The 15048-nt window shown below is 41.9% G+C and overlaps 1 protein-coding gene across 1 annotated transcript; it reads left to right on the top strand.

Annotated features, from left to right (window-relative positions):
* Positions 1 to 2643: 2643 nt before the first annotated feature.
* LOC138632530 (sodium/hydrogen exchanger 6-like) lies at positions 2644 to 14470 on the top strand. Its single transcript, XM_069718174.1, has 16 exons — positions 2644 to 3062; positions 3833 to 4032; positions 4389 to 4466; positions 4758 to 4834; positions 5012 to 5124; positions 5221 to 5326; positions 7034 to 7175; positions 7482 to 7587; positions 8559 to 8647; positions 9160 to 9273; positions 9663 to 9774; positions 10404 to 10557; positions 10670 to 10700; positions 10815 to 10903; positions 11280 to 11385; positions 11575 to 14470. Exons 1-16 carry the CDS (start codon positions 2786 to 2788, stop codon positions 11896 to 11898), a joined length of 2118 nt encoding a protein of 705 aa, XP_069574275.1. The 5' UTR covers positions 2644 to 2785; the 3' UTR covers positions 11899 to 14470.
* Positions 14471 to 15048: the final 578 nt, after the last annotated feature.

Here is a 15048-nt window from a genome sequence, read left to right as displayed (position 1 = left end):
ATGTGTTCAGCAGTTGGTGCAGGTTTTGCTGTGCCGCGAATATCGCTGTGCTGCAGAAGTGATCGAATTGACGATCACAAGTTCCGTTTCCTGTCAGCTGAGGCTGCAGTACATTCGGCTTTTGATCAACATGACTGCTAGGATTTACTAGGATCTGTGATGTTAAATAACTCAGAGATAATGTGTAAAACATTTTCAAATTGAATGAGAACTCAATATTTTACAACTGAGGGATGTTCTTTGTTTAAAAAAAAAAAAAAGGCTCAGAGCTGCAGGGAAAACACTGATAATTCAAATCTGAGGCAAATCTATTATAAGCCTTTTTTAAATGACGAGTATTTTATCTGTTTAATATCAGGCACTATTAAAATTTGAACAGCATTAAATGTCAATTTTTTTTTAATATTGCAATGATGACATTCAAATCAAAGCTTTTCGCAAGCCATCCAGTAGCAAATGTTTGCACTGTGCTTGGCTACTACAAGCTATGAGCATCTATTAACTTTTTAACGATTGAAAGACACAGCAGAGAGAAGGCCACATCGGCATTTCTAATATTTTTCACGGGTGTGTTTTATTTTTCAGGTTTGAGCTGATTGAATCTAAATGCAACAACTTCAAGTTCAAAACATCTGATGTTTCCACCAACACGTAAATGAAAAATGTGAAAGAAAACTCTTGTGTTGCACATGAGAATGATGGACACTTATCAGACATATGACATTGAATCCCCCGAAGAAGCATAGATTCAATTTCATTTAATTCAATTTGTAATTAGTTGCTTTCTCCTGTGCCTTTTAAAGCTGTTTGAATATTTGGACAAGTGAGTTATTTGTACATTGTTTATGACGGAACAGGACAGCTTGTATGTGACAGAAGTGTCATGGTATAAATGATATGTCTCACTTTCTGTGTTTGCGATTCCAACATTTGTGGTTTTTTATTTCCTGTGAGAGGAAATGGTTTCAAAAATAAAGACTGTGAAACCATCTTGGTCTGAAGTGGGGCTTTTATAAGCTTGTGTTATGTAGGTTACAACACACAGACAAATTGTTTATTTGTCTTCATTGAAGATTTGAAGACATCTTTATTTCAGTGTCTTACAGAACTAGTATAATAGGGTGATAAAGTAAGCTGAAACTGATAGCCTCCAGTTTTGTTGATTAAACTTACACATTTTATGGATGTAATCCAAAGTTCTTAACCTCCCTGAAAAGATGCATGCAAAGGAAAAATAAACAATGCTAAAATTTTGCACAAATCAGAATTGCATTTTAAAATCGAGCTTGTAATATGCCCCTGAATAAGAATCTGCAAGGTACCTTTCCCAAATTACACTGATGAACAAACATTTTGCACAAAAAAATCTAAAGCAGTCAGGCCCCACATCTGAGAACTTTTAACTCGGCATTTGATCTCTGACACCTCATTCAACAATCAGCTAACCTCAGTTAGTTTCCAGTGAATTGGAGGGGTTTAGTGTGTACGTGTGCGCAAATGATAAAGGTCTTATCGCTGGTTTTCCTGTTTTAACATAATGACTGCAGCCTGTCTCAGAAATGTCACTGCGTAGCAACACACAGTCCTCCAAATCTTTCGGCTGAATATTTGTCAGTTGTGAAACGAAAGAGGCGTACTTAAAATTAAAATCATTCAGAAATGACATGGTACAATCATTTATTATTTTTCTCCATGTAACGAAATTCCTTTTGATGATGAATACTACCCTCTGATTGATCTAATGTATGATGGTGCCTATACTTCTGTAGTATAGTTGAGAGTCTACAATGACTTCATGACATGAAGTCAGAGCCACTGGTCTGTATAGTTTGTTTGGGTGCTTTTTGGTTATTTTGGTGTTTGGGTGCTTCTTTGGCAGACAAGGACGATTATTGGGCTTAGGTTAAAATGTGCAGAAAAAACACGCACAGTTGAATAGTGAATCTTTCAAGCACTCTGGATCCAAGGCCATCAGTCACTGCTGCCTTATTCGGGCTAAGTCTACCCAACTCTCATCTCACATCCTTCACAGTGGTGGTGATTGACCCTGGAAACCTTTTAATTAGCCCTCATAGGGTGAGGGGGGCAAGTGTGTTTGGGTTCGTGGTTGGTGCTAGATTGGATCAGCCAGACATGCTCTAAACTCCACGCTGCTGTGGGTGGTTGTTTCACGTGTGTCTTGTGTTTCACGAGACGTGGAGGACAGGAAAGATTATGAGATGATGAAACCAAGGGAGGAGTAATGGGAGAAACGAGGGAAAAGGTGGGCAGAAGCCACATCATCAAACCTGTTAAAGAACAGATTTAATTCAATACAATTCAATTTAATTGTACTTCCACACCCATGTCGGGTCTTTTAATGGCCAGTGACTTACGTAACTCTACATCCCTGATGTTTTTTTTTTTTTTTTTTTTAGCTGGGGTTTCCTCTCAGTTATACCACTCTATTTAAATGTAATTTATGTTTATTTATAGTCATTTTACTAATGGCTTTCATTGCGTAATCTTAAATTGTATAACGGCAACAAATTTCAACATTCAACTCTTAAAGCGCAATGACGGGTCGCTGTTGTGTCCCAGGTGTCCTACTGGTCACGAGGTTGTATTTTATTTTGAAGAACCGGAAGTTCCAGTGTTTTGATAACGAGAAGTCATTTGCGCTCGTCTGGCCCCCGATTTCTCCTGCAAAGCAGTCGGGTTGTGTTTGGTTTTGTTTTGTTTTTTTTAAGCAAAAAAAAAAAAAAAAAGCCGTCACCAATTAACCAACAAATGTGACCCGGCCACGATGGGACTCTCGCTGAGACGCTTTCTTGGCGTTAAACCGTCGAAAGCACCCCTGCTGCTGCCTTTTCTGCTGACATTTTCGCTCGTCGGGAGCCGAGGCGACAGCAACGCGATGGACAACGTCGCGACGGAGCGGTTGGCCGAAGAGAGCCACCGACAGGACAGCGCCAATCTACTCATATTCATCATGCTGTTGACGCTCACCATTTTAACGATATGGCTCTTCAAACACCGGCGATTTAGGTTCCTGCACGAAACGGGACTCGCGATGATATACGGTAGGTGGACGACCGATGTTAGCTGTGAACTCGACTCGGCCGTGATGCCGTCTGTTAGCTCCTTTCAATTCAACCAGCGAGCTAATTTGACTGGTTATTCTGACGTGTCAAGGAGGGGGGAGGAGGGGGAGGGGGGAGAGCATGCAGGGTGCTGATTGGAGTGTTATTATTAATATTATATCAATTACATGCACGTGCACTGTCCAAATTCAATCGCATCTGTGCGGGGTTGTCATTTTGAGGTCATTAGATGACGTTAATCTGTCAGCTGTGAATTTGACAACATAATAAAGTGTAATGTCATGTTGATAACAGCTGACATGAGGGGAAAGGAGGGAGGGAGGGGGGGGGAGGATAAAGGTTATATCCCCGTGTTCTTTTGAATACATTTTTGTTTTGTTGGTTATATTCCCTTTAGTGATACGGCCTATATGTTTCACATCCTTGTTTGATACTTTGGATCAGCTCTAGGTTGCATTTAAATGTGACGTATACTATTAAACATGACGTGCTCCATAGTGTGCAGTGAGATGCTTTGATGATCAGCTGCCTGAAACATCTTTTCCTTCAACATGACAGGCGCCCGCTCCTGTTACTATTTGTCTCTGGCGAGGCCCAAATCTAATTAAAGTTGCATCGCGCAAGTTTGCATTGTTTTAAATAGAATCTCACCCCGAAGAAGTCCCTGCACAAGGGGACTTGCTTCAAATCCTCGGCTACCCGCTGCGCCCTCAGCCCCCCTCTCTTCTCCTCTCTGTCCCTCCACGAAGGCGTGCTGGTGGGCGTCATCCTGCGGTTTGGCGTCCACGTGCCCCAAAGCACGAGCGACGTGATCCTCAGCTGTGCCGTCAACGCCAGCCCCGCTACCCTGCTGGTCAACGTCAGCGGGCGATTCTACGAGTACACGCTGAAGGGGGAGGTCAGCCGGGGCAAAGGCAACCAGATGCAGGACGACGAGATGCTGAGAAAGGCAAGTGGACGGACAGGGCCGAGGGGGAGGGTGCGGGCGGTTTGTTTTTAAGCGTGCCCTTCTCACCCTGCACGTGACACTACTAACTTAGTGGGCCTTAAATGTCGGGAGTACGTCTTACGAATTGATAATAAAACCTTTTCCTTTGAAAGTCTGCGTACTATACTGTGCAAGGTGATTAACAGCCGCCGCAGACTATGACACATCTGAGCACCATCTCTGTATATAAAAACGCTGTCCGGATACACAGACAGAAAACCCGGGGCCTCAAAGGAAGTCGAAAAAGGTGCGTCAAGTTCAACAAGTGGGGAATTCACGACTTGTTTGACTGACTTAAAACTTACCGCTGTCTCTAGGTGACCTTTGACCCAGAAGTGTTTTTCAACATTTTGCTGCCTCCCATCATCTTCCATGCGGGTTACAGTCTGAAAAGGGTAAGAGGGACAAACCGATTAATAACCTTCATTTGTCAGACAAATATAGATTCGGATTTTTTTTTTTTTTTTTTTTTTTACAAACTGTATTTGACATTGTTTAAAAGTAGAGGTTATTTTTTTTTAAGAAGAGTGTCAGTCACAGCAACAAGAGGTTCAATTATTTTTATATGGGATTTTTCATGCACTGACAATCTTTTTTCTGTTTTTTTTTTTTTTTTATGATGTTTGTCTTTGGCCTCTTTTTTTTTTTTTTTTTTTTTAATAAACCTGTGCTCTTGTCTGTCTCAGAGACATTTTTTCAGAAACATTGGCTCCATACTTGCCTACGCTTTCATGGGAACAGTTATATCCTGCTTTGTTATCGGGTAAGTCAGTCGGTCATCTCTGAAATGACCTCACTTCATTGTCGCACCGTTTCTTAGACGCTGATTCAAGTACAGAACAGATTCGAGATTTTGCCTGGTCTCATCCGATCAGTTTGTTGAATGGACAGATGGTGCCGGTGTCTCTTGTGACGTGTCCACGTCCTTCTTTCCTCCTAGGCTCATCATGTACGGCTTGGTGTCCTTCATGAAAGTTGTGGGCCAGCTCGGGGGAGACTTTTTCTTCACTGACTGCCTCTTCTTTGGGGCCATTGTTTCAGCAACAGACCCTGGTAGGTAGAGCCACGTTAGCTTTCAGCACCCAAGAGGTAATCACACAATAATATATAATGTTGCCCCCCCTCCATCCCCCTCCCTCTTTTTCTTAGTGACAGTTCTGGCTATCTTCAATGAGCTCAAGGTAGACGTGGACCTGTACGCTTTACTGTTCGGGGAGAGTGTCCTCAACGATGCCGTGGCTATCGTCCTCTCCTCGTAAGTAACAAATACACACTGCAGACACGCAGCGACACCTTTTGCAGCTACGGTGTTCCATGTCTGTTTCAGCAAAGCAACAGTCTTTCCACACTAAAGCATGACATCACAATTTTTCAAGTATCTATCAAAACAACACGTAGCCCTCTCTTCAAGAGTTTTTCGTAGCTGCAACCTTCCCTCTTGTTAATACCAGCCGTGAAGAGATTCCTTCCCTCCATCTCAAGCGGGAGAGGGGACAAAGCGCACCACCTCCCCTGTGTGGAAAAATGCGTTCTTAAGTTCAGGAAGCTCCAACAGTTTGAGCTAAACAATTCAACTCTTGTGTTTTGCAAAGTCAGTGACAGTATTTTTGTGTGAAATTTGGCTTTTTGTTTCCCGTGAGAGGAATATCAAAAAAGGGATTCGTAGTAATTTTAATTTGAACTTTTCGGTCTGCTTCACACTGCTGACGCCTCAGCTTCATTTTTAGCTGAATAATAGCTAAATCTTTTTTTTTTTTCATTTTTTTTTTAACATAGAGCAAGGCGTATGGATTTCACCTCTGACCCCTAAATTAGAATCACATCAGAAAGGGATCTTGTCATGGTCAGTACCGACAGGAGGAACAATTGCAGCAACCTGTAACTCTTTAAATGTACACATCAGCGTAATGTCTTGTTCTCTGCTTTTGATCTCCACTATAATGCCAACTGTGGTAATTTCAGCGTCGTGTGTTGTTACACTACATTGTACATGAACGTGACATTAATCGTACTAACATTAATCCCTGTCGTTTCACTGCTTGCCTTTGTCCACCCGTCTGTGTCACTCATCGCCTGCCTGTACGTATGTATGTAGTGTCCTCCTCCGCTTGGAAAAGCAGGGTAGGCAGGGGGCTGGAGCTGAGCGCTCCGCAGGAGATGGTGGCCCAGTCTTGGCCGAGGGGGCGGAGGAATGGCTGGGAGAAAACCAGACATTGACTCCTCGGTGGGTGGGTGGGCTGGTTGGGTGGACTGTGTTGTTTTTGCTGGCGTTTTTGTGTTAGAAGCGTTCAGTTGATGTGAAGCGGATCTTTTACGTAGAATAAAGGCTCGAACCACCACCTGTTAGGATCACCACTGCCCTCCCCTGCACCTCCCTTGAACTGCCGCCCTTTCATATCCACCCCTTGTGTTCATTTTAAATTCTCTTTATGTTCTGTTGACCTTGCAAACGACCAGGAAATGCTTCTTTTAAAAAAAATAATAAAAATATATATATATATATATATATATATAATATATATATATATATATATATATATATATATATATATATATATATATATATATATAAAGGCTTGGCTAGTCTAGGTGTATAAAAGGTTTATTACTGTAGAATATTAACCAAGAGATACAATTAGAGTTAAGCATGCATGATTTCCTTCCTTTTTATGGCTGTAAAAACCCAACTCCAGTGCAAATGTGTTACGTCTTCGTGACTGTTTTTAAAAGGAAAGAGAAACCCTCTAAATTAATAGGAAAGCATCATGCTGCTAATTTCTGCAGTTCTTGGATTTGGGTTGCTGCAGGTTTGATTTGATGCTTGACTTCTATCTTTCTGTTTCTGTCCTTTTTTGAGCATGTGACATATGACCAGTTTTATTTCCTGGATTCTCATTAAGGGCGTGCATTTCCTGTTTCCTTGTAAATGTTTTTCTTTGCTTGTACTCTATCTGCCCTTTAGCTCTATAGTGGCGTATCAGCCTGCAGGCGACAACAGCCACAGCTTTGAGGCCATGGCCATGTTGAAATCCTTTGGCATCTTCCTGGGTGTCTTCAGTGGATCTTTTGCTCTTGGGGTGGCTACCGGAGTCATGACCGCTCTCATATCCTTTCACCTGTTGTCTAGTTGTACATGATGTACATTCATATTTACAGGTGTACATAAGACGTAAAAGATTAACAATACAGACTTCCAAAAATCTGACCTATTCAATCTATTGAAATCTATTCAAGCTGCTGCTGTTTAATCATTGTTTGAAACTATAATAAAACAGTGCTGGTCTCCTTTTAGCAACGTCCTTTATAAGTCATTTGTATTTCCACGTGACTCTGTCGTCACGTGACCTGCAGGCCGACTGGGTGTGCCACCTCTTGTTTTGTTTTGCACCTTAACCTTCAGTATTTCTCACGTGACCAAGTTCACTAAATTGAGAGACTTCCCCCTGCTGGAGACGGCTCTATTTTTCCTAATGTCCTGGAGCACCTTCCTGCTGGCTGAGGCGTGCGGGTTCACAGGTACACCTGCATGCGGGACTCATGCATACAGTTTAAACAGCAGAGATTTTGGAATTTGATTTTGGTTTGGTGTTGGTCTAAAGCTCAGGTCAAACCAAAGATTCACGAGATGATTTGAAACTTGCAACTACTCACAAAACCTGCCAGTTTACACCGAAGCGACGGGACGAGACGGTGTAACATCTCTGCAGCAATGAGCTTCCCAGTTTGTTTCACAGCTGGATACAATTGGTAGTGTCTTCAGACATGAATGAGGATAACGATAGAGTTACTTTCAACGGTTACATTTTTTTTTTTTTAGTTTGTTATTAAACAGCGAAAACATAAAATATGAACGGTGACAAAGGACAGTTTGTTTGTTGCTCTTGTTTGAGTAACTTTTCAGGCTTTTGTCTTACAGACACGGCTGTTCCTCAAATACGTTGACAGAGTCGTGCCCTAATGACAGGCTAAATAGCAGACGATGCTATCACCTGGTTCGAGTGAAGCTGAAGACGGGCCGGTTCACCCCGCTGTAACTTTTCCCTGCAACGCTCTTAAACAGTTTATTTTTTTTATCGAACATCTTTGGTCCGAACTGGGCTTTAAGCTCGCAGTAAAACATCTACTTAACTTCACGACATTTTAGTCATTTGATTTTTCTCCCGGCAAACATTACCTTTCGTCCAGCGCCCACGGCATCTACTTTAAGATGAACTATCGCAGTATTTAACGCACTAAGGAAGGATGACTCATTCGCACCAGAGCAAATGAGATCGTCCAACGCAAACCCTGCAGTTGCACACGGACACAGAAAACGCTGCGTTATCACGGGGCGACTGATACATTTAAGTTAGAAGCGTTATTCTCCTGAACAGCGAGATTAACCCGAGGACACAGCTCACGAGATAATTCATTCTTACTGAAGACAGAATTAAAAACAAAGGAACGTTTGTAACTGTGTTTTTTTTTGTGTGTGGGTTTTTTTTCAGGTGTCGTAGCTGTGCTGTTCTGTGGGATCACTCAGGCTCACTACACCTACAACAATCTCTCCCCTGAATCTCAGGACAGGACTAAACAGGTGAAACACAGTCACATATCTTCTCTACTCCGTCCTGCTGTGTCTACTTCTTTTTTTTTTTTTTTTTAAACAGCTTTACTCTGTACCGGTTTGTACATTTGGTCACGAGCACTGCTACTGCGGGTACTACTGCCACCGACAATCGACCTTACAAAGCACTTGGGTTGCGGAAGAGAAAAAAGACACAATAAAAAAAGAGAATTCTTACTTCTAAGAAGTTAAAAAATTAAATATTACAAACGGCAATTTAAGTTTCTTTTGTTGTCTAAAAATAGATAAGGAGCCAAAACACTATTGATTACTTATGTTAAATACATATATTTATCTGAATTGTGCTTCCTCCTCTGTGTTTAGTACCGTCATCGACATTTTATGGGTTGGAAGAATATTGTAGAACCTTTACATTTTTAAATTAACATCTAAAAAAAAAAAAAATAGAAGCAGGAATTGTGAAAATAGGGGAAGACAAAGTATAAACTGACTCATGTCTTTGCTTGTCTTTTCCTCGTCAGTTGTTTGAGGTGCTGAACTTCCTGGCAGAGAACTTCATCTTCTCCTACATGGGTCTGACTCTCTTCTCCTTCCAGTCCCACATCTTCAACCCAATGTTCATTGTTGGAGCCTTCGTATCCTTTACTCTTCTCTGTTAACACAAACACGTCCAGGCTTTCCTGGTGCTCCAGAGGCGACGGAGGGTACGCGAAGAAGAATAGTTTTCAGTCACAAAGCTGTGTGCTGCTGTTGCATCTTCAGTTTACTCACGTGTTTCCACTTGAGAGGTGCCTGCATCAGTTAAAAAAAAACAACAACAACACATTCACGACCAGATACTGCTACTACCGACACCGCCAGCGCCGTAACTTCATTCACTGCTTTGACCCTAACAAAAATAATGGTACAAGCAAATAGAACGTTTCTAAACTCCCATCTACCCAGGATCATTTTCAATTCCGGTCCGCCTGCACTGAATTATCATCTCACTGCGTTGTGTCCTTGACCGTTCCGTGTGGCACAGGTGGCGGTGTTTCTGGGCAGGGCTGCAAACATCTACCCCCTGTCCTTCCTCCTCAACCTCGGCCGCAAGAACAAGATCAGATCCAACTTCCAGCATGTGATGATGTTTGCAGGTACGCAGCAACGATGAAGAGTCCTTCGAGTTTCTCAGGCCTAAATCGAGTTGAACTGCTGCTCAGCCGGGACCTGCTTCCATTACCGTACACTGTCGGGAGAATTGAGCAGATCCCAGCCTGGAGTTAAAAATAACAGCCTAGATAACATGCAGACAGTCTCCTTGTAGACCAATAACGCTGTTTAGATTCAGCATTCTTATGTCAGCTGACATCTACTGTTCAATCAGGCCCGTAATAGAAGCCCCCCTCGACTTAATTAAATCAAGTTCAACACATTTAGAGGATTTTCTTGAATGATAAATGAAAAACACAACAACGCGCTGTCTCACTCCCGGCCTTTCTCTCGTTTCTTTTTTTTAAATTTTTAAATTTTTTATAAACCACACAGTTGTGTTTCCATTGCGTCAGAGGACATTACATTGAATTGCATTAATTTCCTGGAGACTTAAAGATAACTTTAAACCCTTAAATGATGAGTTATTTATGTTATGGGGCTTTTTTTGGCGATTCCAAGGAGGGAGGCCCCTAAAACATGACCACGTATGCAGATTTTTGTTGCCACATCATGAGCGGTACGAGCACATACACACTTCTGCTTTCTCACGGTTTCATTCTGTTTCCTTCAGGTCTGCGTGGGGCGATGACCTTTGCTCTGTCTATTCGAGACACGGCGACTTACGCCCGCCAGATGATGTTTTCAACCACCCTCTTGATTGTTTTCTTCACCGTGTGGATCTGCGGAGGCGGCACCACGGCCATGCTGACTTTCATGAGCATACCGTAAGACCGCGTATCTATTTGTTCATCTTTCTCTTTGGACCTCATCGCCTCTATTGAACTTTTCTTTTTCTTGTCAAAGTAACCGTGGCTGCCTTTTTTTTTTTTTTTTTAGGGTGGGTGTGGACTCTGATCAAGAAAACTTCGTAAGTGATTCATACAAACGGATGACTTTTGGTTTATTTAGGTTTTGAGTACCTTATTAATTTGAAATCAGAAAAAAACTGTAGAGTAACAAGTGACAATCTCCTGATTGACAGAGCTCAGCGGCGTTGGATGGGTCACAGCGAAGGAACACCAAACACGAGAGCGCCTGGCCCTTCAGGATCTGGTATAACTTTGACCACAAGTATCCTTTGAGCCTTAAGTCACAGTCTGAAATCAAGTCTTTGGAACTGTAGCTGCCGGGATCAGCTGTGAACACCAGAGGGTGCTCTTGACAAATTATACAACTAGGTATTTCTAGGTTTACAGATGGAGCCACAAACGCTTTCTTTTGAAACACCTATCTCTTATTTTATTGCTTTATATTTGAAAAAAAAAAGAAGGATTTAAAATTTTTTTTTTTTTTTTTTTTTTTTATCTAAACATTTACAAATGTAATATTTCTTTAGTTTTCTTTCTTTTCGATTTGTTACAGTCTGATTTGACAGCTGACTAATCAGATTATTTAAAATGAAGGAAATGTTTGAATTGTTGAATCCTTGACTGCAGCTTGTTCCCAGCTACCTGAAACCCCTCCTGACCCACAGTGGTCCTCCTCTCACTGCTACTATGCCTGCTTGCTGTGGACCGCTGGCGCGCTGCCTCACCAGCCCGCAGGCCTACGAGGTTTGGACATAAAACATCGCTCATTGGCCACCAAACTTCAACGGGCTCCCTTTCCAATTCTGTTTCTGGATTGTGCTTTTCTTTCAAGGAGCAGTTCTCTATTCCTATCACAGCTGTCTTCTTCTTCTTTTTTTTTTTTCTGTTTTTTTAATCCACTCGCTCCTCTTCTTTCCCCTTTCCGCTCATTAGAACGAAGGTCAGCTCCACGACGACGACTCCGACTTCATCCTGAACGACGCCAGCGTGAGCTCCATGTACGCCGACGTCACGGTGAGCACCGACGCATCCGGCTCCCACAGCTTCAACCCCAAGCGCTCCTCCGCGGCCGGTGCTGGGGGCGGCCCCTTCGATGAAGGCCTGGATCACGAGCTCGCAATGGCGGAGCACGAGGTGGCAATCCGGGGCACGCGCCTGGTCCTGCCCATGGATGACCCCGTGGAGCCCCCGACCACCGTCACCCTGCCCCCGCCGCCCTCCCCGCCACGCGCCGAACCTCGCAGGCACAGACTGTAAGAAGGCTGTCAGGACGCAGTTTGTTTTTAGCTTCGAAAATCACAAATGATCTCACCCCCCCCCACAAAAAAAACAAACAAACAAAAAAAAGAATCTGTCAGTTCATTTATTTGGATTTTTGATCGAAACGACAAACTGCTTTTACGGTACGAGTCTTGCAAAAGCCTCGTGTTGACGGGACCGCCTCTCGGTCGTACATGCAGTTTGAAAATCGTTTCAGCTTTCACTAACGTAAGCCCTGCTTCACTTTAACTCACCATCCAGGTGGATTATTGTAATCTTGAATGTGAATGCACTATATATAAATTAAGGTACTTTTAAATTGAGAGCATTTCAAGTTCATAGGTTACCTAAAAATACACTAGATGCACATTTAGCCACCACGAAGGAGGCTAGAAATGGGGCCGGGGGCTTGCATGTGCTTCGACTACTGCGGTGATATGCCAGGCCTCTCTAAAAAAGCCCTCCTCTCTCTGGCCGTGTGGGTCTACCCCTGAAATAGTTGTATGTGCTGCTGACCTCATACTCAGTGGTGACGTTCCTACTGATAACGGTGTCTGTATTTGTCCAGCCTCCTTCTAGTGTTTGATTGAAGATCACAATCACCCCCGAAACGTTGCTCCGCTGACAATTATACCCGTCAGTGCTGTTAAAAGAGCTCACACACTACAGTTCGGTAACTAATCTCACTAACGTATCCACAGATTGTTTGACTTTACCTCATGTTATCTCTCTCTCTGGATCCCATATGTTTGCCTCCCTCTCAAAGCTGATTGGTGGGAAAGGTTCAAAGAGCAGGAACACGGGGGTGGTGATTATCAAAGGACAAAGACACTGACCATCTGTAATGGAAGCAGCGCAGATATTTTCTACCAAAAGATTCTAGGTACATACTAATCAAAAATAACTACACACTAAATACTGAAACTACTTCCACGACGGTGTGCAGGCGACTCTCCACGGTCTTAGATCTGACCACTGCCTGCCTCCTCTTGATCTGTCGTTTTACTCATCGATTTATTTATTTAACAAAAAACAAAAAAAAACATTTTTTTTTTGTGGATTTATTTATGTAATGATTTGTCTGGTTTATTTATTATTTATTTATTGTTTTGTGGTGCGACATGCATGACAGCTCGGCAGTGAGAGGCTGTTTTTGTCATCAAAAAAGCACTACTACGTTTCTTACCAGGTACACTGTACAGTCAAGAAGTCACGACGGAGGTGGATATTCATTCCAGGAGGTTGTTTGCATGTTAAAACGAAAAAAAAAAAAAGAAAAAGTCCTTCCCATACTGTAGCAGATGCTTCTACTTTATACTTTAAAACTAGAGCTTCCCCCACTCTGTGTATATTTTATACCTGTGTGTGTGGCTGATCCGGCCAAATCTACTGATGTGGTTATTAGGGCTAATGTTTGTTTCTGGGTTTTCTGCCACCATTTGGTTGAATCTCCTTCCTGGGAAAAAAAAAAAAAAAAAAAAAAAAACTTAACTGCCGCGTCTTTGTGATGTTGCATCATCAAAGATAACTGAGGGCTGGCTGAACTGTTTTGAATTAAAGTGCCTCTTCAAAAACTCAATTACTTAATGTAGATTTGTACATATTTTGATTTGCTAATGTGCAGTAAGATGATCTTTTTGGTTTTTATATGACATTAAACCTTTTGATCGATGTTGAATATTCCCTGTAACATAAAGCCATTAGGTTTGCTGCCTGTGGTGTAAGTATCTTTGCATTCAGTGGAGAGTGCAAACTAAAATATTGTGCTTATAGAAAACAAGACTAATATTTTATCCTTTTGTGAGCAGTGTACTTATGGAAAATGTGTACTTTCTCAAAAAGTGTCCGTGGCTTTTTAAAATGAAATAATGAGGAGGTGGATTTGAATGTGAGAGTTGAGGGAAAGCTATGAGTACACAGGAGGATGTCTCCCGACTTTTCACTTATGCTGTTGTGCACCTTTCTTTTTTTTTTGGAAACCAAGCTCGTCTGTTTCGATCTCGGTTAGAAAAGTTGCCGTTGGTGTGTCCTATTTTCTGCTGAGCCGGCCTGTCAAACACAGTAACTTTTAAGACTGAGGTGGGAAGATGATTCCTGGTCAAAAATTGCATTTTGAATTATACAAATATTTGTTTTAATTGTGTCAAGCTGCACACGTGTTGTCTTTCTGAACTTCACGCGGCATTCTTCACATGGGGTTTGAGTTTCTGCATCTTCATCCAGGGATATGGACATGAGTGACAATGCACCTGTATCCTGTGATTGGTTTAAATGTATTTATTTCTATGGGAATTTTAAACAGTTGTAATCTTCTAGCAACCGCACGTAAAACTACAGATCTGAACATGTTTCATGATGTTTCTACTGTTTTGTGGAAACTGTATTTGTGAAAAGTACAACTGCAAACGCTCCATAAGTGAATGTTTTTCAAAGGTTGCGGGGGAAATAACCTCAGATGATATAAATATTTCCCTATGTAGTCCTAAAGTTATTAACAGTGTGTCTTCAGTCTGCCATCTTGCAAGTGTACTGAAAGAAAATAAATTAAAAAAACACCTTTTGAAATTGATAGACGTGTTCTTTCTAATTTTGCAGAGTCCTGCTTTATGTACACACACTCACGCATCACCTGATGTGTGTGAATGTTTAGATTATATATTTTCAGCGACAACAAGGACGGGAGTCCTGGAGTCCGTCCGGGATTAAATAAAAAGACAGGTTTTACAGGTAAAGGGGTTTTCTGAAGAAAAAAAAAAAATCAAAAGTCCTTAAGGGCAAACTCAGGTCACATCTTTATAAATTTACTGCTAACAATCTGCTCTACACTGTAAAAGAAATCCGTCGAAAAACGGATAAAAACATTTTTGTAAGTTTCCCCTCGTACCTATAGAAAAAAAAAAGATATAGGTCTACATGTGACTATATATCAGTTGTTTCAGAACCATGGACAGCACTGTTGTGTGTCGGTGCCACGCTGTAATAGTACTTGTAGACTACTGCTGCTACACTGGCTAAAGATTATAGCTCAAATTAAAACTGCAAGCAGTGACATGCGGGCCCTCGCACGCTGCACGTCGGGGATCCGACGAAAACAAATTCTTTTGATGACTTTTAATTCCAAACATGTTAAAGAGTGAACAGATTAAA

The sequence above is a fragment of the Brachyistius frenatus genome, unplaced genomic scaffold, assembly GCF_029030835.1.
Source record: "Brachyistius frenatus isolate BFR_SWC_R1_liver_20210118 unplaced genomic scaffold, ASM2903083v1 Contig_5, whole genome shotgun sequence".
NCBI lineage: Eukaryota > Metazoa > Chordata > Actinopteri > Embiotocidae > Brachyistius > Brachyistius frenatus.
Note: the sequence above shows the minus strand (reverse complement) of the source record. Positions and strands in the feature narration are given on the sequence as shown.

Coding starts and splice junctions, on each gene's coding strand:
- LOC138632530 (XM_069718174.1), top strand. CDS start 2,786: ATGGGACTCTCGCTGAGACGCTTTCTTGGCGTTAAACCGTCGAAAGCA. Junction 4,033..4,388: donor ACGACGAGATGCTGAGAAAG/GCAAGTGGACGG, acceptor CGCTGTCTCTAG/GTGACCTTTGACCCAGAAGT. Junction 11,386..11,574: donor CCAGCCCGCAGGCCTACGAG/GTTTGGACATAA, acceptor TCCGCTCATTAG/AACGAAGGTCAGCTCCACGA.